Genomic DNA, 27,673 nt, shown 5'->3' with positions numbered 1-27,673 from the left:
CCCAGGAGCAGTGATGTATTTCAGAGTCAGGATGGGTGTAGCTTGGAGAGATACTTGCAGCTGGTGTTGTGTTTCCATGCGCCTGCTGTCCTTGCTTTTCTAGGTGCAGAGGTAACACATTTGTGAGATGCTTTTGAAGGGGACTTGGGACATTGTGACTGGGTGCCAGTGTAATTTTTGTTTTATACAGTGAGATTATTGTAATCCTTTCCAATCCTCTTTTTTCTCTTAAAATAATTACCTATTTCCTTTCACATGCATTTCAAAATCCTAGACCCCCATCCTTTCATGACTCTATGCTTAGAGGTCAGTGGAATGGAATGGTCACCTTTCTGAATTCTGTCATTTTGTAACCAACTGGATGTTGTTAAAAATTGGCTGATTGGTTTGTTCAGCCTTGCTTTGAGCCCTACAGTACAGGTACTGGAGATTTGTAAGTCAGAAATGGGTGCGAGATAATATAAGGAGAATGAACTAATGCTAAGGCAACTCTGCACTTGGAAGTGGAGGTCTGTGGCAGGAAGCAGAGACAGACGGCAATTGGGGATTTCACAGGATGAGGAATAAGTTGTTTTGATTTCAAGATTGAGGTGTTAAGAAGGCCCTTTGTTTGTACTTCAGATAAAAGCAAATAGTTTCTGCTTGTGTGCAGCATGATACTGAGGGACAAAACACTTGATGTGTAGAGATGTGGTCCCTTGCATAATCCCACTCAAACATTTTGTACTTCAGGCAGTTTCCTATATGTCTGGCTGGTAGTGAAATTGTTTTCAGCCACATAGCTCCAGAGAGATAGTGTAGCATAAGGCAAACACAATGATCGCATGGAAAATCTTAATCAATCAATTGTACGTAGCACACATTCATAAAATGGGACAGACAGATTGTACTCGCTGTATCTGCAGTTTTAATGGTAGTGGGAGGGGGGAATAAAAGAATGCAGTGATGTGATCAGATGAATGCATGAATGAGGCAATATCATGCACTTGTATAAGGAAAGAAATTGTGCTCTTAAAGATATATTCTACAAAGTATTCTGCATCTACTCTTTCAAGCCTCCCTAAGAATAAGCTATTTCAATGAGGTCGTGTTTCATTTTTTTCTAAATTCCAATGAATACAAACCCAACCTATTCAATCACTCATCATGTGAAAATCTCTCATTATCCAGGATCAATCTAGTGAACCTTCTCCAGATTGCCTCTTTGGGTTAAGGGGACTAAAACTGTTCACTGTATTCCAGGTATGGTCTGGCTCCTGCCTTCTATAGTTTTAACAAGACCTCCCTATTGTTATAATTCCACATTCTTTGAAATAAAGGCCAACATTCCACTTCCTTATTTTTCGTTTGATGTTGATGCACCCCTCAAATTCTTCCATGCTTCAACTTGCTGCTGTCTTTCCCCATTTAAGTTACATTCAGTTCTTCTATTTTTCCTGCCAAAGATCATTAACCTCTCACTTTCTCATATTATATTCTATTATAATGTTAAAAGATTAAATTGTACTATCTCTGGGCATTATTGTAATATTAAAGGGTTAAACTGCACTGCCTTTGGGTGGGGATGACATCCATGGAAGAATGCAGGTGACTATCCATTGTAATTTGCACTTCATTTTGACATTACTCCTCTGCTATTCTCAAGTTAAACCATCAATTCATTCTCTTCCATTCAGAAATGCTTTGTGGCTAGAGGTATCTCACACCTTCAATGTTGTGGGGAAATCACTGAGTTATGAAATTGTCTGCATAACAATTCCCCAGGATTAAGGTATTAGCATTTGCATTATCTCCGAGGGTGATCCCATTCTGCCATTGCACCTGGGGTAGCATGTGACTGTGGGTAATAGTGGGAGTTGTCTTGAGTGGCATGTGCCTGTGGGGGAATGGCCAGAGCATTTTCCTCATTCCTGAAGAAGGGTTCATGCCCGAAACGTCGAATTTCCTGCTCCTTGGATGCTGCCTGACCTGCTGCGCTTTTCCAGCAACACATTTTCAGCTCTGATCTCCAGCATCTGCAGACCTCACTTTCTCCTCATCTGTAAGCATGGCCAACTAACCTGTATTAAGGGGATATGCTTTCTTTGTTGAGTACCCAAAGTGAGGACTGCAGATGCTGGAAATCAGTCTAGATTAGAATGGTGCTGGAAAAGCACAGCCGTTAAGGCAGCGTCCGAGGAACAGGAAGATTGACCTTTCAGGCAAAAGCTATTCATCAAGAATGAAGGCAGGGAGCCTCCGGGATGGAGAGATAAATGGTTGTGGGGTGGGGCTGGGGAGAAGGTAGCAATGAGTACAGTAGGTGGATGGGGATGGGGATGAAGGTCATTGGTCAGAGAGGATGGTGGAGCAGATAGGTGGGAAGGAAGATTGGCAGGTAGGAAAGGTTATGAGGATGGTGCTTTGTTGAGTGCCTCTGTTCGAATCAACCTTGCATGCTTGCGGAGTTGGGGGGGAATTGGGTGGTGTTAGAGGGGGTCTGAAGAAGGGCTTATGCCCGAAACATCGATTCTCCTGCTCCTTGGATGCTGCCTGGCCTGCTGTGTTTTTCCAGCACCACGTTTTTCAACTTTTGAGGGGGTCACCTTGCTTGTACAAGCTTTAATAAACTTTAACTGTTTCCTTTGTTCAGAGAGAAATTTTTGCCACGACCTCGTAAGCTCTGCAAGGTGTGTGTTAAACGTTCATCCAAAAAGCTATACTGTACTGTGTTTCATAAATTTGGTTGCTTGTTCACAGAAGTGTGTTGCAGATGCATCAAGTGTGTAAGAACCTCAGGAGTAAAAGAACATAACACCATTAGTTATGTTTTTGCCCACTTAATTTGTCTGTCTCGCTCTGTGGATTCCTTGTGTCATCTTCAGTAATTAATTGCCTTCCCCTGTATCTGTGTCATCTTCAAACCTGGCAGTAGTATGTTGACTTCCATCACCATATAATATGTATTGTAAATGATTGTGGCCTCAGCACTGATTCCTGTTGCACTCCACTTCATGATCCTAAAAAATGCCCCCTTTCTCCCAACACTATTCTAAAAGTGAGCCAATCCTGTATCCAGTCATGTGCTCTTATTATGTACTGTCACTTATCAAATGTCTTTTGGAAACCCAAATATATTACATCTACTGGTTACCCTTTATCCTTCTTGTTACCACATAAATAATTCTAACAAAATTTCATAAATAATTGTAATAAATTTACCAGGCATGATTTCCTTTCACGAAGCAATGTTGTCTCTGCTTGATCGTATATGTTTCTAAAATGTTCTGCTGTTACATCCTTTATAGTAGACTCTTCGCATTTTCCCAATGACAGATGTTTAACCTATCTGTCCTCTAGGTTTTTTTTTGTTTCCCTTTATTTTTGAATAAGGTTGTTGCATAGTAGTTTTCCAATCCTCTGAGACTTTACCAGAACTTGTGAATCCTTACAAGGTTGTTACTTGCTTTCTCTATAACTATTTCCTTTAATATCCCAGGATGCAATCCCAGTTGAGGACATATTGGCCTTTAGTTCCATTATTTTTCTTAGAATGTGTTCTTCAGAGATAGTGTTTTTATTTTCTCCCATCCACTTTGAACGACCACATACCCACGACACACACATGTATGCATGCCCAACCACCCCATTCACTCACTCACTCACCTATCAACCCCACATATACCTTAGCCACATCCTTGACATTGGACATAACCAAACGATTTGGTGATATGATCATCGAACCTGATCATATCCTCAATCAATGAGCAGGAAGGTGTTGTTTTGGAGTAGGCTGACTGCAGTTAGGAACCGTCATCCTGGATTATATCTAGAGGAACAGGGTACTGTATATAGGGATTGGAGTCGTGCTTCAGTTACACAAAGGCCTGGTCATTCAATTCTATAATACAATGTTAGAAATTGCACCACAACACCTTTAAAGTCCCTTATAGAATTCTTTGTCCTATGTTTGGGGCTAAGTGTCCGCCTCCTCTTATGTTCCCAAGCTGTCTGACCCTGAAGGTTTAATACATCCTTGGAATGTATTCCTGTGCATTGTGTAACTTTCCCTGGAACCAGCATCTGAAAAAGCCAAGAAAACGTTTAGTGTCTGCTATAGAGCAGCACAGTGGCTCGTGGTTAACACTGTTGCCTGGGACCTGGGTTTGATTCCACCTCAGGTAACTGTTTGAGTGGAATTTGCACATCCTCCCTATATCTGTGTGGGTTTCCTCTAAGTGCTCCAATTTCCTTCCACAGTCCAAAGATGTGCAAGCTAAATGGATTGGCTATACAGAAATTGTTCAGAGATATGTAGGCTAGGTAGAATAGCCATGATAAATATAAGGTTAAGGGGTATGGTAGCAGTGCTGGATCTGGGTGGGATGCTCTTCCAGGGCTCTCCAGACTCTATGGGCTGAACAGCCTCCTTCTGTGCTATCGGGGGTTCTATGATTCTATTGTTTTCATTACATTGCAAATCAGTCGCCTATTAGAAATCTTTTTGATCTGAATTCAGAGTACATTCCAGACTGTGAGCAAGTATGAAAGAAATGCACGCCTTGTTGCAAACATTGTCCAAATGAGACTTGTGACTGAGGGCTTGTTGATCTGTTCCAGGGGTGCAAGATGATGATAAAGTTCAATGGTATCATTCAGAGGTGCTCATGTGTTTTCCCTGCATTCTGCCTTTAACATCCAAATCGCACTATTTTTAATTTGAGGAATTTAGTGTGCAAAATTGCTTGTTGAACAGTAAACCACCATAAGATCCTAAGAAATAATCACTGGGTATTTGGCCATTCAAGCCAGCTCTGCTTTCTGTAAGATCATGGCTGATCTGTTTGCAGCCAAAACTTCACTTGCCTGTCGACTTCTTTTAACCCTCAACTCCCTTGTCAATCAAAAATCTGTGCACGTGCAATTCAGAGTAACACTTTGTGTTTAAAGTGCCTTGATTATGCTGGACAGAGGAGTTGGGACATTGAATGATTCATGTCCTTTTACATACATCCAGACCGTGATCAAAATTTGACTTTTAAAGGCATTGTGCTGCATTCACGAGAACATTTAATATCACCACAGTAGTTTGTTGTGTTCTGTTCTGATGCAACTTCACAACCTGAAATATTAACACTTTTCCACAGAAGCTGTTTGACCTGCAGAGCATTTCCAGCACCACCTGTTCATCCAAGATTTCTAACATCTGCAGTATTTTGTTTCTAGCTTGACGTGTTGCTACTGTATGCTGAGACTGTGCTTGTTGTAGTGGGTTGTCCCTTGGGGAGTCTGAGTGTTCACACTCCCAATATTCACAGGAACAAAAAAATGACTTCTGGTAGAACTGTGTAAACCTTACTTCCAACCATATGCTTTTCATATACTTATCAGGACACTCCCCTCCCCTGTCAGCGTTCCAGAAAGACCACTCCCTCCGCCACTCCCTCGTCGGGTCCACACTCCCCACCAATCCAACCTGCATTCCCGGCACCTTCCCCTGCAACTGCAAGAAATGCAAAACTCGCACCCACACCTCCCCCCTCACTTTCCTCCAAGGGATCCTTCCATATCTGTCACAAATTCACCTGCATCTCCACACACATCATTTACTGCATCCGCTGCATCCGATGTGGCCTCCTATACATTGGGGAGACAGGCTGCCTACTTGCGGAACGTTTCAGAGAACATCTCTGGGACGCTCGCACCAACCAACCCAAACACTCCGTGACTGAACACTTTAACTCCCCCTCCCATTCCGCCAAGGACATGCAGGTCCTTGGCCGCCTCCATCGCCAGACCATGGCAACACGATGCCTGGAGGAAGAGCACCTCCTCTTCCGCCTAGGAACCCTCCAACCACAAAGGATGAATGCAGATTTCTCCAGCTTCCTCATTTTCCCTCCCCCCACCTTATCCCAGTCCCAACCCTCGGACTCAGCACGGCCTTCTTGACCTGCAATCATCTTCCCGACCTCTCCGCCCCCACCCCCTCTCCGGCCTATCACCCTCACCTTAACCTCCTTCCACCTCTCGCATTCCCAATGCCCCTCCCCCAAGTCCCTCCTCCCTACCTTTTATCTTAGCCTGCTTGGCACACTCTCCTCATTCCTGAAGAAGGTCTTATGCCCGAAACATCGATTCTCCTGCTCCTTGGATGCTGCCTGACCTGCTGCGCTTTTCCAGCAACATATTTTTCAGCTCTGATCTCCAGCATCTGCAGTCCTTACTTTCTCCTACTTTCATTAGAATGCCCAATCTCAAAGGGAACAACAATTTATACCACAAGAGAGGGTCCTGATTCATTGGAAAGAGCTCTTCCAATCAGAGCCCAATCGGCAACCAATCAGCACTTGCTTTCTTTGCAGCATAAATTGTCCTTCCCTTTGAGATTTGGAATTCCTATGACCGTCCAACGAGTGCAAGATGAAAGTTCTGAACTTGCTTGTTTTCAGCAATGTTCAAATTCTATGCCACCAAGCATCTACAATCTGCTTGGACAACCATTTCAGAGCTAGTTGCAGAACTAGTTGTCCATGCAAGCACTGCCTTGAGCCTTAGGTTAAATAAACTCACAAGAGCTCCAAGGTCTTTAGCTCCATAGACCCATGTTTGATAACTGTGGGTACCCGTGACCAGCAAACTGCTTTCAGACAGGGTCAGTGTCATAAATTTGCTGCAGTTACTGTGAATTGGAAAGAGGAGCACTGGCTGTTGACTTCTGCTGGAAGGCAGGAATAGAATAAGAACACGATTAGATTGTGCAATAACATAACCAGTGATTAAATACTTTGCTAGCACTTGCGGTCAAGGTTCATATGTGAATAACAAACTCCAGTGTTGATCAGAAGAAAGGGGCTACAATTCCAGAACTTTCTTAAAACAGTCTCTATAAAGAGAGCGGAGTGGTTGCGGTGTGCTACAGAGTCTGTTCAGGTTGGGGGAAAAACTGAAGTGACACACGGACAAAAACCTTTTTTTCGTATTTTGGGATGCAGAGCCTGATTAGGATAGTGGGTATAGCTTCAGTAGTAATTTCGAAAGAGGATTGGAGAAATAATTTGCGGGAATATGGGGACAGAGTAGGGGAGTAAAACTAACTGGAATGATGTGTGAAAGAGGTTGGCACAGACTTTATAGACTGAATACTGTTCTTTTACCCTGTGATTCCATGAAGGATTAATCCGAGCAGAGAAAATTGGTGATAACCAGAAGTAAGTGTGTCTTCAGTTAATGCCAGGCATTGGTGTGTAAGACTCTGTTGTAGTTAGGTTGTGGATTTAAGTGATTCCTGCTCCACGCTTGTATGCATACTCTCAGGACGTGGGTGGAGAAGGATGATTTACTTTATCTCTTGAACTGGATGCTGAGTTATGTTGTGATTCAGAAATGTTTGCTGTCTTTCAGCCCAGAATGTGACAGTGGAGGAGATCATTGCTGCCTACAAGATGGCCTGCCAGAAGCTGAACTGCAAGCCGATTAACAAGCTGCTCAAACAAATCCAAGTAAGGCTGGACTTCCAGAGTAAACTCACCCGTTATAGGAGTCCTGCCTTTACTAATGTGGAAGTATAATTAGTGAAAAATTATGCACATTCTCTTGTAGGGATTGGGCCTGTTGTATTTTATCTGTCACTTATTAGGCTCCATTCTAAATGAATCACTTGGCATCTTTTCTCTTCGGATTGGTTTCACTTGCATAATTTATTGATCTAACTTGACCAGGTCTTCCACATTTTGACAAGTTGATCCCACAATAGTTCAGTGAACAAATTGACTACGAACAGTTGTGTGGATTGCTAAGCCCTCAAATTTGTACCAAATCTGATTTCAGTGAGGGAAACAGGTTGAGGGAGGACAGCATTGAATCCAGCTGTGATGCCCCATAGTTAAATATCCCACAAACCTTCGCTTCACTCATGAAGGGTTGTGAAAGCCAGTGGAATTGGAACCCCCAGGAAAGGAGGAGACCAGGGACAAAACTGGTAACTGAGAACTTACTCATTGACTGAATCGTCAATGCTAAAGTGACCCAGAGCAGTGAATTTATAATCTATTATGTAAGACACAGGCAAAAGTGTGTTTGTCACTCATCCTACTCAGCTGTGACATCATGTCGGTTGATTAATACAGAGGCAACCTTCAATATCTATGGCTCTTTGCAAAGCTGTGAAATCCAAAGCTTTACAGAGGTCCTTGTCACTATGCTCAGGCTTTGAGTATGGCCAGTAAGCTAATTAGAAATTTTTGTTTGGCATGATTAGGTTAAGAAGCATGCCAGAATGCACTGGCAAGTTGAGTATAGCCCTGTTTCTTTCTCCAAACCCTTTTGAAGCAATGCAGATTTGCAGTTTTCTTCCTTATCAGTTCTTAACAGAGCAGGTGTTTGATTACTACTCACATGTTATCACTAACTGCCTAGAATGTTGTTTACGTGGTCACAAGTTTCTGAAGCACTCTATTGACACAACAACTGTAAATATCAGTTTGTCCCAGCTCTAACCAAACAGTGTGTTTGTCAGGATTATACTTAATGTAGCTGATTGCTCCCTGCCGCAGCCAAAGGGTCAAACTACAAGTTTCAGGGTTGTGCCCACTTGGGCAAATTGACCTTGTTTCAGTGAGTTTTTATCATTTTGACTGCTCCACACTCTTTTGAAATTGCTAACTTTGGCTCGGCTCTACCTCCATCAATGACAACACCACTTTGTGACGTTCACTCACTAGGAAGTAGCTAGAAGAAATGTCTTTAATGCAAATAGTTATCGAAGTATAGAGTTTGACAGGGTGTGGCTAAGATAAAAATCCTTCAAAGGACAGCTGGATAAATATTTGTAGCATGGACAGCTACAGATACTTGAGAAGACAGCAGGGGCATGGAATTAGTTTACTAGCAAAACACAAGCACAGTCATGATAGAACCCTAGCAGTTCAGTTTGTAAATACAGCCTGGTAGCTGTCAATGACCATAGGGAGCAACCGTGCTTGGGATTACTTGACTGGACTGGGTAAAGTTACTCCACTAAGACAAGTATGAAGGCCCTGCAACTTGCTTCTACTCGTGAGGTCAGGGCGGAAGAAAGAATCTGAATGGCCACTCCTATTGATTATTCAGTTGTCTCTAAGGAAAGTCTAAATGTGTATATACTGGGAGGGCAGGGTCACGCTCGACTTTGCTGGTACAGTTGAATAGACACAAAAACTTATAAAGGTGCGTGAGAAGGATATTCAGCCCCTCAAACCTGCTCTGTCATTCATCAAGATTATGGCTGATCTGCAGGCCCAACTCCACTTTCATTCTAAGTCAGCGTTGCTGCCAATTCCCCGATTATTTCAAAAGTTTATTGACCTCTTCTTTAAATGTTTTCCGTGATGCATTGCAGAAATTCACCAAAGATCCTCAGACAGATACTTAGACCTTTCTGAGGAAGGGTCATGTTAACTTTGATTTCTCTTCACAGATGCTGCCAGACCTGCTGAGCTTTTCCAGCAACTTCTGTTTTTGATCCTTAGATAGCACCTTCCAAACTCATGACCACTTCTATCAAGAACGACAAGGGCAGCTGCTATGTGGGAACATCAAAACCTGGATGTTTCCCTCCATGCCACACTCCATGTTGACTTGGAAATGCATTACTGTTGCTGGGTCAAACTCCCTCCCTAATGGCATTGTGGGTCAACTTGTAGCACACGGACTATAATGGTTCAGGAAGACAGCTCACCTTCACAAGGGCAACTAGGGACGGGCAATAAATGTTGGCTCTGTCAGTGATGTCCTTGTCCCACAAACCAATATAAAAAGAGCTGGAGAAGGCTATCCAGCTCTTCCATTAAGAGCTGAATTTCTGGAATAAACAGGTGTAAAGTATTTTTGAAGTTCTGAATGACAATCTGTAAGTCACACCATTTCATTTTTTTAAAATGTTTGCTCCTCAATAAAATATTGAGGCATTTTTTTCCTCTCTCCTCATTCCTTCCCCGTAACCAGCAAAATCTTGTCTGTTCCTGTCATCAGTTTCCTGTGGAATTTAGGAGCCACTTTGTAAAGGAGCACAGCTATTGTAGTCACTTTGACAGTGTGGTGTGACATTCTGCCTCTTGCTCCAGCATCCTGATGATGAGAGACTGTCGAATTCCAGTCCACTGACATGACTGCTTATGCTACAGCCAAACCCTGAGTTTCCATTGCTCAAGTGTCAAACACTCCTTTGTTGACTGGTGATTTTCATACTCTTTCATTCCTTCGCCCAAACTATCAATGATATTAACACTTCAGGACTGTAGATCTACAGCTGGTGCTTATCCCATTTGTCCCAACTGACCTGGATGACTCACTCAAGAAGCCATCTTTTACATGTGATATCTTTCACAAGTCGCAGCATCGCAGGCAGGCAGCATTGCATACACAGCCAAGTGTATGCCTTTGATAAAATGTGGAGCTGGGAAAAGCACAGTAGCTCAAACAGCATCAGAAGAGTCGATGTTTTGGACAGGACCCTTCATCAGGACTGGTCTTAAAATACTGCTTGACCTACTGTGTTCCCCATCTTTTGATTTTCCAACATCTGCAGTTCTCACTATCTTCAAGTGTATGGCCTTGAACTCACCCTTGTTCACAACTCTGATTTATTTCTCTTCGCAGGGCATTGGTGAGACCACATCTCACCTGCCATGTCTGGCTTTGGCAACCTTATTTAAGGAGGGATAAATTTTCCACTAAAGGCCATTCAGAGAAGGTTCAACAGGTCAATTCCTGGAATGAAGGGATTTGACTTACGATGAATGCTTGAGCAGTTTGGGCCTATACTTGTTGAGAAGACTAAGAAATGAGCTTATTGAGGTGTGCAAGATTCTGAAGTGTATTGAAGGATTGGGTACTGAGAGAATGTTTCCTCTTACGGGCAAATTTAGAACAAAGAGCCACAGCCATTAAAGTTAGAAACGAGGAATCTCTTCTGAGTGTCATTAGTCCTTGTAATTATCTTCCCCAGAGAATGAGAATCTGAGTCATTTGAATATATTCAATGCAAACAGATTGAAGCATAGAATCCCTAGTGTGTGGAAGCAAGCCTTTTTGAGTCCATACCAGCCCTCTAAAGAGCATTCCACCCAGACCCAACCCCCACCCTACCCCACCCCCCATCCTAAGACTGTAACTCTGCATGTTGCCCTTGAGAAGGTGATGATGAGAACTGCTGCAGTCCATGTGCGATAGGTAGACTCACAACGTTGTTGGGAGGGAGTTCAAGGATTTTGACTCCAGATGTTTGATGTACAAGGGATTATAGCCTTATCAATGGTGGAGGGATTAAATGTTGAAAGTAGTGGATAGGGTGCAGATCAAGTGAAGTGCTTTATCCTGCTGGTGTTGAACTCCTTGAGTGTTGTTGGAACTGCACTCATCCAGGCAAACAGAGAATTCCATCACGCTCCTGACTGAATTTTTTTCCCTGAAAATATACTTGATTCATAAAATTTATAAATGTAGATTACAAGTCATTTCAACGGGGAGATTACAGAAAATGTAATAAAATTCAGCTTGTCTCCATGCAGAAATCGTCCACTCTCTAGTTGCTCAATGCAATTGTAATTTTCTTAATATTTACACTGATTTTCCATGTCAGGCATACAGCCTACGGGTAAAACATTTTTTTTGCATCACACTCCTAACTTGTACTTTGATGCTGGTGGGCCAGCTTTAGGGAGTCAAGATGAATTACTCACCACAGAATTCTCTGTCTTTGACCTACTCTTGTAGTCACAGTATTTGAAAATGTGTTGCTGGAAAAGCACAGCGGGTCAGGCAGCATCCAAGGAGAAGGAGAACCAATGTTTCAGGCATGAACCCTTCTTCAGGAATGAGGCCTCATTTCTGAAGAAGGGCTCATGTCTGAAACGTCGATTCTCCTGCTCCTTGGATGCTGCCTGATCTGCTGCGCTTTTCCAGCAACACATTTTCAGCTCTGATCTCCAGCATCTGCAGTCCTCACTTTCTCCTAGTCACAGTATTTATACAGTTGAGCAATTGTGGATCCACCCAAAATTATGTAGCACTTCAAAGTTTGGGAGAAGATTTGTAGCTCGGGTGTTTGTTGTTGTGGTTCTGTTCGCCGAGCTGGGAATTTGTGTTGCAGACATTTCGTCCCCTGTCTAGGTGACATCCTCCATGCTTGGGAGCCTTCTGTGAAGCGCTTCTGTGATCTTTCCTCCAGCATTTGTAGTGGTTTGAATCTGCTGCTTCCGGTTGTCAGTTCCAGCCGTCCGTTGCAGTGGTCGGTATATTGGGTCTAGGTCGATATGCTTATTGATTTGAATCTACGGATGAGTGCCATGCCTCTAGGAATTCCCTGGCTGTTCTCTGTTTGGCTTGTCCTATAATAGTAGTGTTGTCCCAGTCGAATTCATGTTGCTTGTCATCTGCGTGTGCGGCTACTAAAGATAGCTGGTCGTGTCGTTTCGTGGCTAGTTGGTGTTCATGGATGAGGATCATTAGCTGTCTTCCTGTTTGTCCTATGTAGTGTTTTGTGTTTCGGTAATACAAAGATTAGAACAAACAGTCTTACTGCAAATTCAGCCCAAACTCTGGGTCAGATATGTGGATGACACCTTTTGTAATCATTAAAAACACAGAAATAGAGAACACACACCGGATCATCAACGCCACACTCACAGGAATCCGATTCACGAGAGAAGAAGGAAAGGACAACCAACTCCCATTCCTAGACGTGATGGTACAGAGAACACCTAATGGACAGTTCAGCACAAAGCTATACAGGAAAGCCACACACACAGACCAAGTCCTGAACTACGAAAGCATTCACCCCAACACACACAAAAGAAGTTGCATCAAGACACTATTCAAAAGGGCCACAACACACTGCAATACACCAGAACGGCAAAAAGAGGAACTACACCTCTACAATGTATTCACCAAAAATGGATACCCATGCAATTTCATCAACAGATGCCTAAGGGAAAGACAACGGAACAAGGACATGCCGCAACCCAAAGGACTAGCCACACTACCATACATCAAGAGCACTTCCGAACAGACAGCCAGACTGCTGCGACCACCAGGACGAAGGACCCGATACCCAGGATGAGCAAAACCAATGTAGTGTACAAAATCCCATGCAAGGACTGCACAAAACACTACATAGGACAAACAGGAAGACAGCTAATGATCCTCATCCGTGAACACCAACTAGCCACGAAATGACACGACCAGCTATCTTTAGTAGCCACACACGCAGATGACGAGTAATATGAATTCGACTGGGACAACACTACTATTATAGGACAAGCCAAACAGAGAACAGGCAGGGAATTCCTAGAGGCATGGCACTCATCCACAGATTCAAATCAATAAACACATCGACCTGGGCCCAATATACCGATCACTGCAACGGACAACTGGAACTGACAACCGGAAGCGGCAGATTCAAACCACTACAAATGCCCGGTGGAAAGATCACAGAAGCTCTTCCCAGGAGGCTCCCAAGCATGGAAGATGTCACCTAGACAGGGGACGAAACATCTGCAACACAAATTGCCAGCTTGGCGAACAGAACCACAACATTATGTAGCACTTTTAAAATGAGGGTCTTTTCTTTATTTAGGATGGAGATTACTTTTTATTCTCTGAAGGTTGTATGACTTTAGAACTCTACCTCAGAAAATGGTGAAGGCAGGCTCATTAAATGTTTTTAAGGCACAGATAGATTGATGATTATTACACAAGGGATTCAAAAGTTATTTGGAGTATACTGGAGTGTGCAGTTTGAAACACATATTATCGGCCATGATCTTATTGAATGGCAGAGCAGGTTCAAAGAGCTGAATAATCTACTTCAGTTCCTATTTCATATGTTCAGTTTGTGATCAATGGTTAAGGCCAGGATGCTGTTGGTGAAATATATTCCTGTAGTAACAACAGAGCATGTAAAAATGCCTTTTATTTTAATGAGTAAGCATACCTTTGATAACTTGCCTTCACTCCAAGAGGTGGAGCTCATGGTTTACAAGAAGTTGTCTGTTTAGGGGCAAATCTCACATTGATCCTTTTAGACTTGTGACTAGATTTTAACTCCCCATTCTTGATTCGACAGATTGAGACTTGTACCACTCCAGCTGCTTGAATGCCATCAAGTTTGAAACTGCAATCTTGTTGGAGATATTAAACTGTAGCTAAATAAAAACGGAAAGAACTGCAGATGCTGCAAATCAGAAACAAAAAACAGAAATTGCTGGAAAAGCTCAGCAGGTCTGGCAGCAACTGTGGAGAGAAATCAGAGTTAATGTTTCAGGTCAAGTGACCCTTCCTCAGAACAGAGTTGCCAGACCTGCTGAGCTTTTCCAGCAATTTCCGTTTTTGTTAAACTAGCTACCTCTGCTGTCTCTTAAAGGAATCTGTCTCACTCTGTGAAGAACAGCAGGTATCCCAGCAGATGTTCACCCTTCAAGCAGCATCACTAAAATGGGAAACTTCCTAGTTTGTGGGACCTTTCTGCATTCAAATAACTGCACTTTTAAAAACTACATAATTGGTGTGAAGTTATTTATGACAACTTGAAGTTGTGAACTGAGAGACAAATGCCTTCATTCTTTCATGTCCTTGTTTATTTAATGAAAGCTCTGCCATTGCCTTTTGTCAAATGCCTTTGATCAATAACTTAACCAATCACGGGGAGCCAAATTCCAGGTGCTGTACTGTCTGGTAATGATAAACCCAATAATATTGGCATTATTAGCATAATTTTAAGATGACCAAGTACTTCAGAAAGCTGTAGTAAAGTGTGAGGCAAATCTGCACCTCCACTATCCTTAAGCAGAGTCTCTCGTCATGTCAGGTTCAACAAGGGGAGTTATCAAGCGGGGATTGGAAATTTGAAAAAAATTCAGGAAGCACAAGAGAAATTCAGCAAGTTTAGCAATATCTGTGGACAGAGAAACAATTAAAATATCCTGTCCCACATGATTTTACTTCTATGCTTTTGTTTGAGACTGAAATTTACATGTCAAATGATAATATCTATTTTAGGCCTCCTACTGCAGACCCACCTCAGCATAGGAATGTTGTGATACTGCTGTCGCACCGCAGCACAATAAAAATAACATCCTTATAAGCAAACATGTTGACCAGTCTGCCTCCTTTCACCCCATAACATTACTCAATTCTACACTGCCTCATCTCATCTGCTGCTAAAACCCTCCTCCTTGCCTCGGTTACCTTTTTAGGTTTGAATATTCCAATGTTTTTCTAACATTTCTATCTTGTAACCTATGTCAAAAGGAGCTAATCCAAAGGTCTCTTACCTATATATCTCAAGTCCCGTTTGGCAGTTGTCTCAGTCACTAGCTGACCAATGTTGGCTTCCATTCCATTAACACTTTGACTTAAAGTTCTGAACCCAGTTCTCCTTCTTTGACCATGACCCTCCTATCATGTAGCCACCTCTGGTCCAACATTCTACAAAATCCAACTCTGAACTCTTGAATGCCTCTGATTTTAATTTCTGTAATTTTGGTAGCTGTGCCTTCTACAATCCTTATCTCTGGAATTCTTTCCTTGCAGTCCTCTGTTTTTATATTTCACTTCCATCCTTTGCAATGTCCTTAAGCCTTGCTTTGTTGACCAAGCTCTTGGTCATCTGTCCTAATATCTCCTTCTGTGACCCCTTGTCAAATTTTGTTGATGCTGTGTAGCACCTTGTTGCATTAAAGGCCTGATATAAATGCATATTGTTGTTGGTTTTGCAGGTAATTATTGGTCATATTTCCTGTTTTGTAGGAGTTTAAAGAACTTTCACAGAGGCTGGACTGCCTGGATCTGAAAGGTAAGGCTGATTGCAGAATGTTTATTGCAATCTCTGGGATGATATTAAAGAGTTTTCTCTTTGACAAAAACTACATGGACCTAAAATTCCTAGGTTGGGGAGGTTACAGGGAATATTCATTTGAAACAGCATACTCCTAGAAGCTCAGCTTGTTTGTCTTGAATAATATATAATTATTTTCATTGTTGCATTGACTTATGCCCCTATTGATAATGTTAAACATTTCACTTTTTTGGGGGGGGGGTGAATCAAAGCACTGATTTAAATTCAGCAAGTGTCAAAATGGACTGGTAATTTGTGTGATTTGTCTATTTCCAATGAATATTGAACCTCAGGATTGAGGTATCTAGCTGATGTGGTGAGTCGTAGAGATGTACAGCATGAAAACAGCCCCTTCAGTCCACTTCATCCATGCTGACCAGATAAACTAAATCTAGTCCCATTTGTCAGCATTTGACCCATATCTCTCAAAATCCTGTCTTTTCATGTACCCATCCAGATGTCTTTTTAAATGTTGTAATTGTACCAGCCTCTTCCAACACCTCTGGCAGTTCATTCTGTACACACACCAGCCTCTGTATGAAAATGTTCCCCATTGCAACCCTTTTAAATGTTTTCCCTCTCATCTTAAACATATGCCCTCCAGTTTTTGATTCCCCTGCCCTGGGAAAAGACCTTTGCTATTCACCTTGTCCATCACGATGGAAGTGAACCCAGTTGTCTGGTTCATAACTATAGAAGAGATTGAAAACCTTATTTACACATAGTAACAGTCAGTCTTGACAATCTCCTGGATTGATTGTAATAGCCTGAGGGGTTTGGACAAGAATTTTCCAGTGTATTTATCTCCTTATCGACTAAGTTCTTTTCTCTGTTCCGCTTACCCCTGTACTGGGAGTCATGTTCCAGTCCTCACGAGGTGAGAGGCGGCTGGTCTCTTCCTGCCTTCACTTTCACATTTCATTTCCGTGCAGGTGAACCCAGATGGCGAGTATCAGTCAGCTATTCAACTGTGGGAAGCATCAGAGCTGAGTTTAATCCTAAACTCATTCCCAGGCATTCTCATAGTGCTTTCCAGCAGGACTAATCAATTAGTAATCGCAGCAAGATCTTTGATATTTTCCCACCTTTCCCAGCTCAGCTCACTCTAAACATCATACCTTAGATGCAATCTAAACTCAACGCAGTCAAGAATTCATCTTGGGACCTCTGGCTTGCTTTGGCTTATTGCCGAACTGATGCTTGCTGAGTGTTGTTAGTGTTAGTTGTTGTTTCTGATGATGCCTCCAAAGCACCATTTTTGTTTTTGAAAGCACCTTTACCAAAAGGATTTCAGAAACCAGGGGGAGGATTTGCATTGTGATCAAAGCTGACCTGCGTTTCTTCCCTCTAAGACAATAGGCTTTTCTGGAGAGTTGCAATTCTCCCAATGAGGTTCGTTAACACACCAGTATAATACACTGATAGCCTGATGTACAATGTGCCGGAACTAAGGAAATGTCTCATAATGCCAAAATCCATATTAGAGCATTGATGGCTTGAGGAATTAGAAGTTTGAGGGGATAGAAGCTGGGAAGTTGATGTTGCTGTTCCAGTGCCTCAGGATTGGTAAAGACAATTCAGCCAGGATTTCCTCCGAAGGTTTTCTATAGAGTGACACCTGCAGGAATCATAGGAATGACGACTCACCAATGCTCCTTCAACAACACAATTCAAACCTGAGTAATGCACCACCTAGATTGGCAAGAGAAACAGGCACCTGCTTACACTGTCTCTTGCAAGTTCCCATCAAATTGTCCAATACCCATTCAGCACTCAGAACTATATCATTGTTCCTTTGTTGTTGGACCAAAGTCTTGGAACTTGTCCCCAAATGGCACTAGGTGTTTACCTGCATCAAATGGACTGCAGCAGTTCAGTGAGGCAGATAATCACCATCTTCTCAAACACAATGGGAATGGGTAGTAAATGTTGGCCTTGCCACTGATGTCCACAACTCAAGAATCAATTTTTATTTAGAAAGGCCAATTAAACATTAAGCCTGTTCCATTTTTGTGGCTGATATGCGACCTAACTTTATATACCTATCCTAAATCTCTTATTAATACCTTTGGTTGACAAAATTCTTATCAATCTCAGATTGAAAATTAACAAAAATCTTGCATTGGTGTACAAGTGAGGGAGTTGGACTTGAGTGCGATGTTTCCTATTCAAATTATGTTTATGTTCTCATGAAGACATTGCAGAGGACACTTTGGGCCTGCCAAACCATAACTCAGCAGAAATCCGTAATGGAAGAGGTAAAGTTACATTTTAAAGAGAGAGTTTATAGATGGAATGGCTATGCATGTATGTTTCTTGAAGGTTTTAACAAGTTTGCCTGTTAAAGATGCGATTAACCAGGTGGAAGAGTGAATAGAGGTAGCTCTGAGTTTATTGAATAAGATTTTTATTCTCTTTACAGGTGAGAAACTGGACTACAAAGCTTCTGAAGCCTTGGAAGAGGTTTTCAAACGTGTCCAGTTTAAGCTGGTGGATTTGGAGGCAACCAACCTGGATGAAGATGTGAGCTGCTTAAATATTTTCAGATGTATATTTGAGATTTTTAATATTTTTTATTTCATGTTATCTTTCCATGTGTATTATAAAATGATACCATGGTTACACTGCATATTTGAGGTTAGGTTTCAACTAAATTCCACATTTGAATTTGATCCAATTGAAACAAAACATCCTGGTAGTATTGCTGGTGAGAGTGCCAGTTTGGATATATCCCAGCCTTGTCAGCTGACACATCGATAAAACCTCCCCCTTTGTGCTGATAAATACTATGGGTCACTTGTATTGAGAGATTCCAGCTGGATATCAACAAAATGGACAATACCTGGTTCTTGGCAATGTTGTCCTGTGTGCCAGATATAGTCCACAAAAAACTCATTGTCCAGCTATCAACTAATTAGTACTGATGCTTTCAACTCCCAGATTGCCAGTGTGCAAGGTCCGAGGGCTTCGACTAACCTGGAATAAGCAGCTTATGAAAGGAAAGATTTCACGTTTCTGGTCCATCAGAACCATTTTAACTCTAATAGTGATTGTGTTTTCTTGTTTATTCTCTCATAGTCATGTACAGTAACGGTATTCAAAATAATGCTCAAATAATGTATAGCGACTACCTCAATATTTACACTTCTCAATACCTGAGTATTGGTGAAAGAAAAAGATATTGAAACTTTTGAACTTGCACTCATCAGGACAAATGCAAGAATGCAAATTTCAAAGAGAGCACTACTTTGATTAGCCATGTCATTGCCATGACAAATGTGCAAGGAAATATCGTTTCTACTTTTGTTTAATTAAAAGACTTGTCTGGCTGTATTCCTTTTGTCTGCCAAGGGCAAGTCCCAGCTGATGAATATACATACCTTGAAAACCTCATGACAGAAGGCGTTTTATCAAATATGTACAGGCTGTCAAAGCAATGTTCACTTTTATTTTTACAGGGTGCATCAGCATTGTTTGATATGATAGAGTATTATGAATCAGCCACACAGCTCAACATCTCATTTAACAAACATATTGGGACGCGAGGATGGCAGGCTGCAGCGCACATGATGAGGAAGGTATGCATCAATCTTATTACATCATTGCATTTGTGATAAGGATAATGATTCCACTTGTTGTAGCGCAGAGTCAGACATTCTTGAAACTACTACTTGTGTTGAGCACTACTGGCTAGGCTGGAATTTATTACCCATTCCAACGGGAATATAGTTGTGAATCCTGTTCTTGAATCATTGCATTCCATTTAGAGTAGATAAACTCTCAGCTTTTTTTCCCCCGTTGTTTGATACAATTGGGTGGCTAGCTAGGCCATTTCAGAGAGTTAAGAGTCAAACTTATTGCTGTGCGTCTGCAGTTGCAAATGGGCCAGACCAGAGAAGGATAGCAGATTTCATTCTCTAAAGGACATTAGTCAGTCAGATGAGTTTTATGACCATCTAGTAATTTCACCAGCATTATTAATGAGACTGGTATTTTGTTCACCAATGAATTTAAATTCCCTTGGACTTTATACTGGTATTTGAACTTGTGCCTCTGGACTATCCAAGCCTCTGAATTACTAACCCAATAACATTTTCACTATGCTGCTGTCTTCTCCCAAACCTGAGATGTTGAAAACAATCCTAGTGCAACTACAACCTAGCCCAGCTGATCCATCGATGTGTGGCAATTGGAACTTGCTGACCTGTGTGACTGACATAGTTTGTACATAGATACATTAAGCAATCACATTTTGTTCAGATTCTCCTGTTTTACTTGGGATTGCTGCCATGCTGGTTGATGACCCTTCCCTATCTCCTCCTATCAGTCACCCATTTCTTTTCCAATCCTGCTTTTTAAAAAAAAATCTTCCTGCCACTGCATAATTCCACCTGGTCGTGGACCTTCCTATTCTGTTTCCTCCTGGCAATCACCTCTCCATCACTTGCAGCACCACATTTTCTCTCTTTCCTTTCCACAGCAAACATCCAGACCATTTTAGTCTCTTCTTGGTTATTTTCGTCACTGTTTCTGCAGTCTTTGAGCGCCCTGATGTGCTGGTTCCTGATTTTATCCTTTCTTGTTACTCCACAGTTCCATCTCAGCATTCACACCTAATTCCTATCTAGTCGTTGTTCTTCTTCTCCACTTGATAATGCTCAGGTTTCTGCACCATAAAAAAGGCTAGATCCTTGACTTTCCTGTGGATTCTTCCTTTCAGTTTCAGTGAAAAGCCTTCATTGCATCGTTTCTAGTTACTCCAACCAGAGCTAATCTGCTTAATTTCAATTTCCATACTGCCATCTTCTGTCGTCACAGTTTCTTGAAGCTACTCACTGAAGCATCTTACCATTTCTCAGTGCCAAAGACAGTCAGTTATTCTGCCGTTCAAAGTCAGAAACAAAAGAAGTGACTCATGAAGATTGTAGAGAACTCTACTCAGCCTATCCATGCCTCTCATTGTAAAATCATGATAGGGTGAATAGCCAATGTTTTTTCCTCCGGGTGAGAAAGTCCAAAACTAGAAGGCATAGATTTAAGGTGAGAAGGGAAAGATTTAAATGGGACTATAGGGGAAACTTTTTCATGCTGAAAGTGGTGCATGTATGGAATGAGCTGCTAGAGAAAGTATCAGAGGCTAGTACAATGATAACATTTAAAAGGTATCTGCATGGGTGCATGAACAAGAAGGGATTAGAGAAATATGGGCCAAATGCTTGCAAATAGGAGTAGGTTAATTTGCGGTATCTGGTTGGCATGGATGAGTTGGACTAAAACATCTGTTTCTGTGCTGTACATCTCTATGACTCTAAATGGACACAATTAAACTAAATGCTTGAATGAATCCCGATGGATTAGTTGATAAGTTTATTGCTTGTTGTGGTACTAGGCTATATTGATTACAAGGTCGACGGTTTACCCTCAAGAGTGAACTGGTAAATGATTTTACTCCTTTTGACTCTGAGAAGGCACAGAGTCATACAGCACAGAAACAGACCCTTCAGTCCAACCAGTCAATGCTGAGCATAATCCCAAACTAAACTAGTCCCAACTGCCTGCTCCTGGCCCATATCCCTCCAAACTTTTCCTAATTATGTACTTATCCAAATATCTTTTAAACATGGTAATTGTGCTCTGTTTACAATGCTCTTCTCGCAGTACATCAATAGGCTTAAGCATCCCACACTGCTCGAAACTATGCTTGTCAATATCCTCCTGGTGAATGTTGATCTTCTCTGTTGCAGACTAGTTGCCTGCAGTACCTGGATGCAAGGAACACACCTCTCCTCGACCACTCTGCACCATTTGTGGCTCGGGCTTTAAGGATCAGCAGCAGCCTGGTGGTACTGCATCTGGAAAATGCCAGTTTATCTGGCCGACCGCTCATGCTGTTGGGTAAGGGAAGTAAAATCCAGTTGTAGTTTGCATAAGATGGGTTTGGGAGCCTTAATTTCCTGGGTTTTGGAGTCGTCATAGCACTGAATGCAGTTATTCGGCCCTTCAGCTCCATGCCAGCTATCTGCGGAGCAATTCGTGTATTCCTCGATTCTTCTAACCCGCAAGTTTACTCCGCTCAAGTATCCATCCAATTTCCTTTTGAAACCATTGATTGTTTGTACTTCCTCATCATAGGCACTGTGTTTCAGGTCATTAGCAGTTGCTTAGTAAGCAAGTTCTTTTGCATATCTAGCCTGCAATTCTTTCCCCTATCCTTAAACCTGTGTCCCCTAGTCTTTATTACGTTATCTGACCTTCGTATGAAGGAAACATTAATGTCTAGATGCCATCCAATAAAACATCTCAAAATACTTAGGCAACTAAATAAAAATTTAGTTTCTACTGTGAATGTTGGATTTATTTGTAGAACAGGATGAGATGAATGATGAGTTTTTAAACAATAATTGAAGAGAAATATTTATCAGCACCACAGGACAACTTACTTGTTCTTTAAGAAGGGACATGGATCCTTAACATCCACTGAGCAAACATCTCAACCGAGGAACAATACCTCCAACAGTGCAGCATGCCCTCAACAATGCATTGGAGTCCCAACCCACATTATGTGCTCAAGTCTTGGCAACACGGATATGGCTGCAGCTGAACCCTGTGCCCCATGGTTAGGAACAGGATAGAGACCTTTAATACTTTTGATGAGACTTGTGTTTCCTACATGAGTTTTGAATGCAAAACTGCAACATAGCCAAGACTGAGTACAATTTTGTTTTTTGCCCAGTGTCTGACGATCATTCACTTATTCTTTGTTTCTGACTTAGTTCTTAGACCTTTCACCTTGTTGCAACAAAATAATTTTGCCTCGGTGACCAACTTTGGTGACTTGATGATTTTGTTCACTTCATCCGAAGATTTGGACTGTTGCTAGAGTCCCAAGTTGTTCTGCAGTAATCATTTTCATGTGACTTGAAACAGTAAGACTGTGTGTGTCAATGATCTGCTCACACAAGGTGGAGAAGCAACATCATATCTAACTCCAATGCTGCTCTTGCCTTTGGTTAATCCAAGAAGCAGAAGTCACTGGATAGCGATCAGATGCAGGGTGCCAAGCTTGCGATATATTGTTCTGTTCCTTAGTGAAAATGATTGAGATCACTGCCCCAGTAGGCATCAACCCAGCAGAGCCTTGGCTTCAATCTGTGTCTGGCTGCTGAAGAACCTGCATATAGGCCTGGACATACGATGAAAGCTATTGCATTGTGAGGTTTATCATAGCTGAGCATAGTCTATCATAACTTGACCTTCATGCCATATTGGTTTTTGCTGATAATCAGTAGTCATTACATTTGGGAACTTCCAGCGTTTATTTTTCCTTTGTCCTCTTTTCACTGCCAATTTTTAACTTTCTCCTCCATTCAATAATACAGTATTCCTACTGTCCTCCAAGCAGCATGATGACTTCCCTTCATAACTTTTGACAATATCAGGCCACTTCTGTTCCATGGGAAACAAAGCTAACGTCCTCAACATAATAGTTCAAATTTCTGAAAAATCAAAGCCAAATGTTGAATTGTGGTAGATATGTGTCTCATAAGACAATGTGCCATCGTGGTAAAGGTACTGGACCATAGGATTATTTTCTCATTAGAGAGAGAGAGGGGTGGCTGGAAGTGGTTTAACCTGTGAATCACTGTACCTTGGTTGAGGGGGGAGATTGAGAAGGAGAGTCCTTCATGCTAACCTTAGCTAATGTGGGAGATTCTCTTTCTCAACCTCTCCTCTCGCCTGATGCATGGTGACTCTCACCAGTTGTCCCTCTGTTCAGAGAGAAGTCCTTTGGTCTGGTAAGCAATACCCTTTTGTTGGGGGTTTGTTAACACAATTGGCTAAGTAGCTGGTTTGTAATATCGGGTGATGCTAACTTTGTGGGCTGTTGTGGTACGTGCATTCCAAACCTTACTGTATGCCTGTTGTTCTACCTGGCAGCAACTGCGTTGAAGATGAACATGACGCTGCGAGAGCTCTTTTTGGCTGATAACAAATTGAATGGATTGCAGGATTCGGCACAGCTGGGAAACCTCCTAAAGTTCAACTGCACAATCCAGCTAATGGACTTGCGCAACAACCATATTCTAGACTCAGGTATACATTATGCTTCCCTCTCCTGAGCTCATCTCTCCAAGGCTGACTTTATGATATTATGAATCTCCTTGTTACTCTGTCCTCATACACCTAAATAATTAGGTTACACTTTTGTAATGCAGGTAGGTGATTGGGAAGTAGGGCAGCTGCACTGGAGTTATATGGGCTGACCACATTGGTGCAGAGCACTTAATTTTTTGCCATGGTTTGTTGTTTTCCTTCTGGCTAATTGGATTGAATGGACAGGACATCACTAGATTCAATGGGAATATTTTATAAAATCGTTCAGATTTATTCTAGGATGCTGAATGTTGCCACCCATCCTGACATTTATTGTATATCCCCAGTAAGACTTAGCCAAACGTTGTGGCACTTACTACCCATCCCTAACTGCCCCTTGATCTGAGTTCTGAGTACTGAGTAGCCATTTCAGAGGGCAGCTAAGAGTTAACCATATTGTTGTGGGTATGGCATCATTGTCAGCCTAAAACCAGGTAAGGGCAGACTATTTCCTTCCCTAAAAGGTGTTGATGTACCAGATGAGATTTTACTACAGTTGATAGTGATTACATTGTCAGCACTAACCTTACTTTTCCATTGTGCAATTTTGAATTCAACAAAAATTTGCAATCTGCCCCAGAGGGATTTGAACCCATCTCCCCACAGTATTAGTTTGGGATTCTCAATTAGTAGTCCTGTGACATTACCACTACACCACTGCTTCCTCACGTAGGAGTAGGAATAGGCCCAATAGCTCTTTGAGCCTATTCTGCCATTCAGTCCGATCTTAGCTGATCATTTATCTCAATGTCTTCATCACACAATCTTCTTGTCCCATGATTCCTTTGAAACCCAAAAGTCTGTCAATCTTTGTGCCTCGTTTATATTCAAGGATTGAATGTCTAGAGCTCTTTGGGGTAGTGCATTCCAAGCATTCACAATATTCTGAATGAAGAAGTCTCTCCTCTCCTCAGTGTTAAATGGGCTGACCCAATGTACTGCACCTCTGACCCCATGTTGTAGAGGACGCACCCAGGGGAAAAACATTTTTTTCAGTGTCTACTTTGTCAAGCCCATTTAAAATCTTTGTTGCAGTTAGCTCATCTTACATTCTTCTAAATTGTAAGGAGTATAATCCTAGTTATTTTAATTCTCCAACCGTGTGGGACAGTTGGCTCCTCACAAAACGATGACAGTGTTAAATGCTGCCTGACCCGCTGTGATCTTCAGTATTTTTTGTTTTCAGTACAGTCTCCAGCATCTGTAGTAATTTGCTCCGACATTGTTATATCCGTTGAGTTGGATTTTTGTATTGGATTTGCACTAGCAATAGTCCAGCTATCCTGTAATTTGGTTAAACCCTGACTTCAGCTTCAGACTGAGTTTGGACTGTAAATACAGCTTTGGTTTGAAGAAAACCCCCTTTGTTTCTAAGTTACTGTTAATCTGACTGCACCCGTAGGCTACTTAGATGTTGACTGTCTCTTTATAGTGTATGAATCAACTCTTTAACAATTGAGTAAGATTGCATTCATCCAATGCTTCATTACCAGTGGTTAGAGGTCCTTCAGGAGAACTTTTGGCACAGTGGTAGTCATTGCCTTTCGGCAAGAGTTCTCGGTTCAAGTCCTGCTCAGGACTTAATGACCGAGGAAGGAGTCATTTTAATGCAGACACTCAGGTTAAGTGTCAACCTGCAAATCCTTCTACCACATACCAATAATGGGCATTAAGAGTGGGAGACATTTCTGGTCAACCCTGTTGTGGAAAGAAATTGGAATCTCTCACATTGCTGTCTATAGCTCCAGACTACTGCATACATGTAAAAGTGTCTGCTGACTCAGTATTTTGACTCCTTTCAGGGGCTGGTTAACTCAATCGGCTGGACAGCCAAAGTAGGCCATATTGGGGCCAATCGTGTGACCTTCAATCTCTGATCTGGCTACGCTGGATTCAGGACCTGCTTCCTAGTCTTACCCATGATGAAGATTTTTGCTGCCATAAATAAAACTTGCCTCTGAAAGATCTTTGCAGTCCCCGTTAGAGCATTGAGCCATTCGGACTAGCCAGTGAATTTGTCCAATCCCAGTCTCTGAGTCAGTTGATCTCGGGTAAGGCAAGAACAAGAAGGCCTGCTTGGTCTTTGTTGTTCATAGCCTGGGAGGAGGAATGGAGAAGATTTGACCACAGATTCTGATTTCTGCTTCATTTCTTCTGATATCTAGATGCTGGGAGAAGGCAGGCCCAGCTGTGATGTGATGGCTTCTCCCACAAGCCCATTGCCTGTGCACACCAATAACATGATCATATGAGCAAGGTATCAGAGTGAGATATCCAACCTAGGCCCCAATGATAACTAGTGCCTTCAAGAAATATAAGGAGAAATTTGACCATGAATGGGTTTCCAGAAGTTTGCCAGGGTGTTCTTTGCTTTATTCACAGGCTTGGCATACATCTCTGATGGATTGAAGGAACAAAGACAAGGTTTAGTGACCCTGGTCTTGTGGAACAATCAGCTGACCCACAATGGGATGACCTACATGGCAGCTGCACTGGTGAGTGAGTGACCGTGATTTCCTTTTGAATCATGCTGTTTTGGGAACTGGATATGCATTTGCTATGAGTTGTGCTTTTAGTGATTTTTAGACTTTACTGTCCATAATCTGGGCGTTTCCTGTCCACAGACATAACTTCCTGTTGTCATAAGATTTGTTCTGATGTCTTGTGTCAATATTTAACTTTGAAGATTCCAATGTTATCAGTTATAATGGAATTGTCTGTGTAAATGTTCTAGATAATGCTGAACTAATTGGTTGCAGTCACACTGTGTAGCCCCAATGTTTACTCTGACCCATAATGAGCGGAGCTACAAGGCACTTTAAAATTTTGACTGCTACCTGTTTCTTTCTGTGCCTTCATTTTAACTCAATTTTATTTCTGATGTTCATAAGCCATTTTTTATAATCCACATCACTTAAAATAATTTGAAACAAGCACTTGCCTCCAAATCCAGAAAAGTTGTGGTTTCAAGTCCCATACTAAACACAAGTGCACAAATCTATCTTTATGTTGCACTGTATACTGAGGGAGGGCAGCATTTTCAGAATTGCCAACTGTTGGGTAGGGTGTAAGCGCCCCTCAGTTGATGTTAAAAGTCTCATGGTATAGATCAAGCAAAGGAGTTCTCCTCGTGTCCTGACCAACATTTATCTCTCAATCATTCCCAAAACAGATTATATGGTCATTACCACAGTGCTATGCAGTAACAGGCTGCTGCATTTCCTACGACTACACCTCAAAATGACTTCGTTAACTGCAGAGCTCTTGTGATATCTAGTTGTTGTGAAATGTGCTAGAAAAATACTTCCTTTATATTTTTTTTTTCAAACTATACACCCAAAGATTCAAATACCAAGATAGGTACAATATGATTTGAAGGGGTTATCAATCTCACAAGTTGGTCACAGTTGTTCACTGCAAGTATAATAGTGATGTGGATGAGTTAAGTTATTGAATAAAGCCAATTAAACTGACAGAAGAAAAATTCAATTTTTAAACATTTCTTTCATGGGATGTGGGTGTCACCTTTGGTGGTGCATCTCTAATTGTCCTTTAGCCGACTGAGTTGCTCGGCCACTTCAGAGGGCAATTGAGAGGCAGTTGCAGTTATGGAGTCACATGCATGACAGACTGGATAAGGATAGCAGATTTCATTCTCTGAAAGGC

General features: G+C 41.8%; 1 protein-coding gene across 1 annotated transcript in view; it reads left to right on the top strand.

Annotated features, from left to right (window-relative positions):
* LOC132836796 (protein phosphatase 1 regulatory subunit 37-like) overlaps positions 1-27,673 on the top strand; it is a 52,291-nt gene that overhangs the window by 9,728 nt on the left and 14,890 nt on the right. The window contains exons 2-8 of the mRNA XM_060856266.1: positions 7,384-7,481; positions 15,766-15,811; positions 18,276-18,376; positions 19,312-19,431; positions 21,598-21,748; positions 23,792-23,947; positions 26,390-26,502. Coding sequence (XP_060712249.1) covers positions 7,384-7,481; positions 15,766-15,811; positions 18,276-18,376; positions 19,312-19,431; positions 21,598-21,748; positions 23,792-23,947; positions 26,390-26,502 — 785 coding nt within the window. The remainder of the gene's footprint in view (positions 1-7,383; positions 7,482-15,765; positions 15,812-18,275; positions 18,377-19,311; positions 19,432-21,597; positions 21,749-23,791; positions 23,948-26,389; positions 26,503-27,673) is intronic.

The sequence above is a fragment of the Hemiscyllium ocellatum genome, chromosome 47, assembly GCF_020745735.1.
Source record: "Hemiscyllium ocellatum isolate sHemOce1 chromosome 47, sHemOce1.pat.X.cur, whole genome shotgun sequence".
NCBI classification, from domain to species: Eukaryota; Metazoa; Chordata; class Chondrichthyes; order Orectolobiformes; family Hemiscylliidae; genus Hemiscyllium; species Hemiscyllium ocellatum.
Note: the sequence above shows the minus strand (reverse complement) of the source record. Positions and strands in the feature narration are given on the sequence as shown.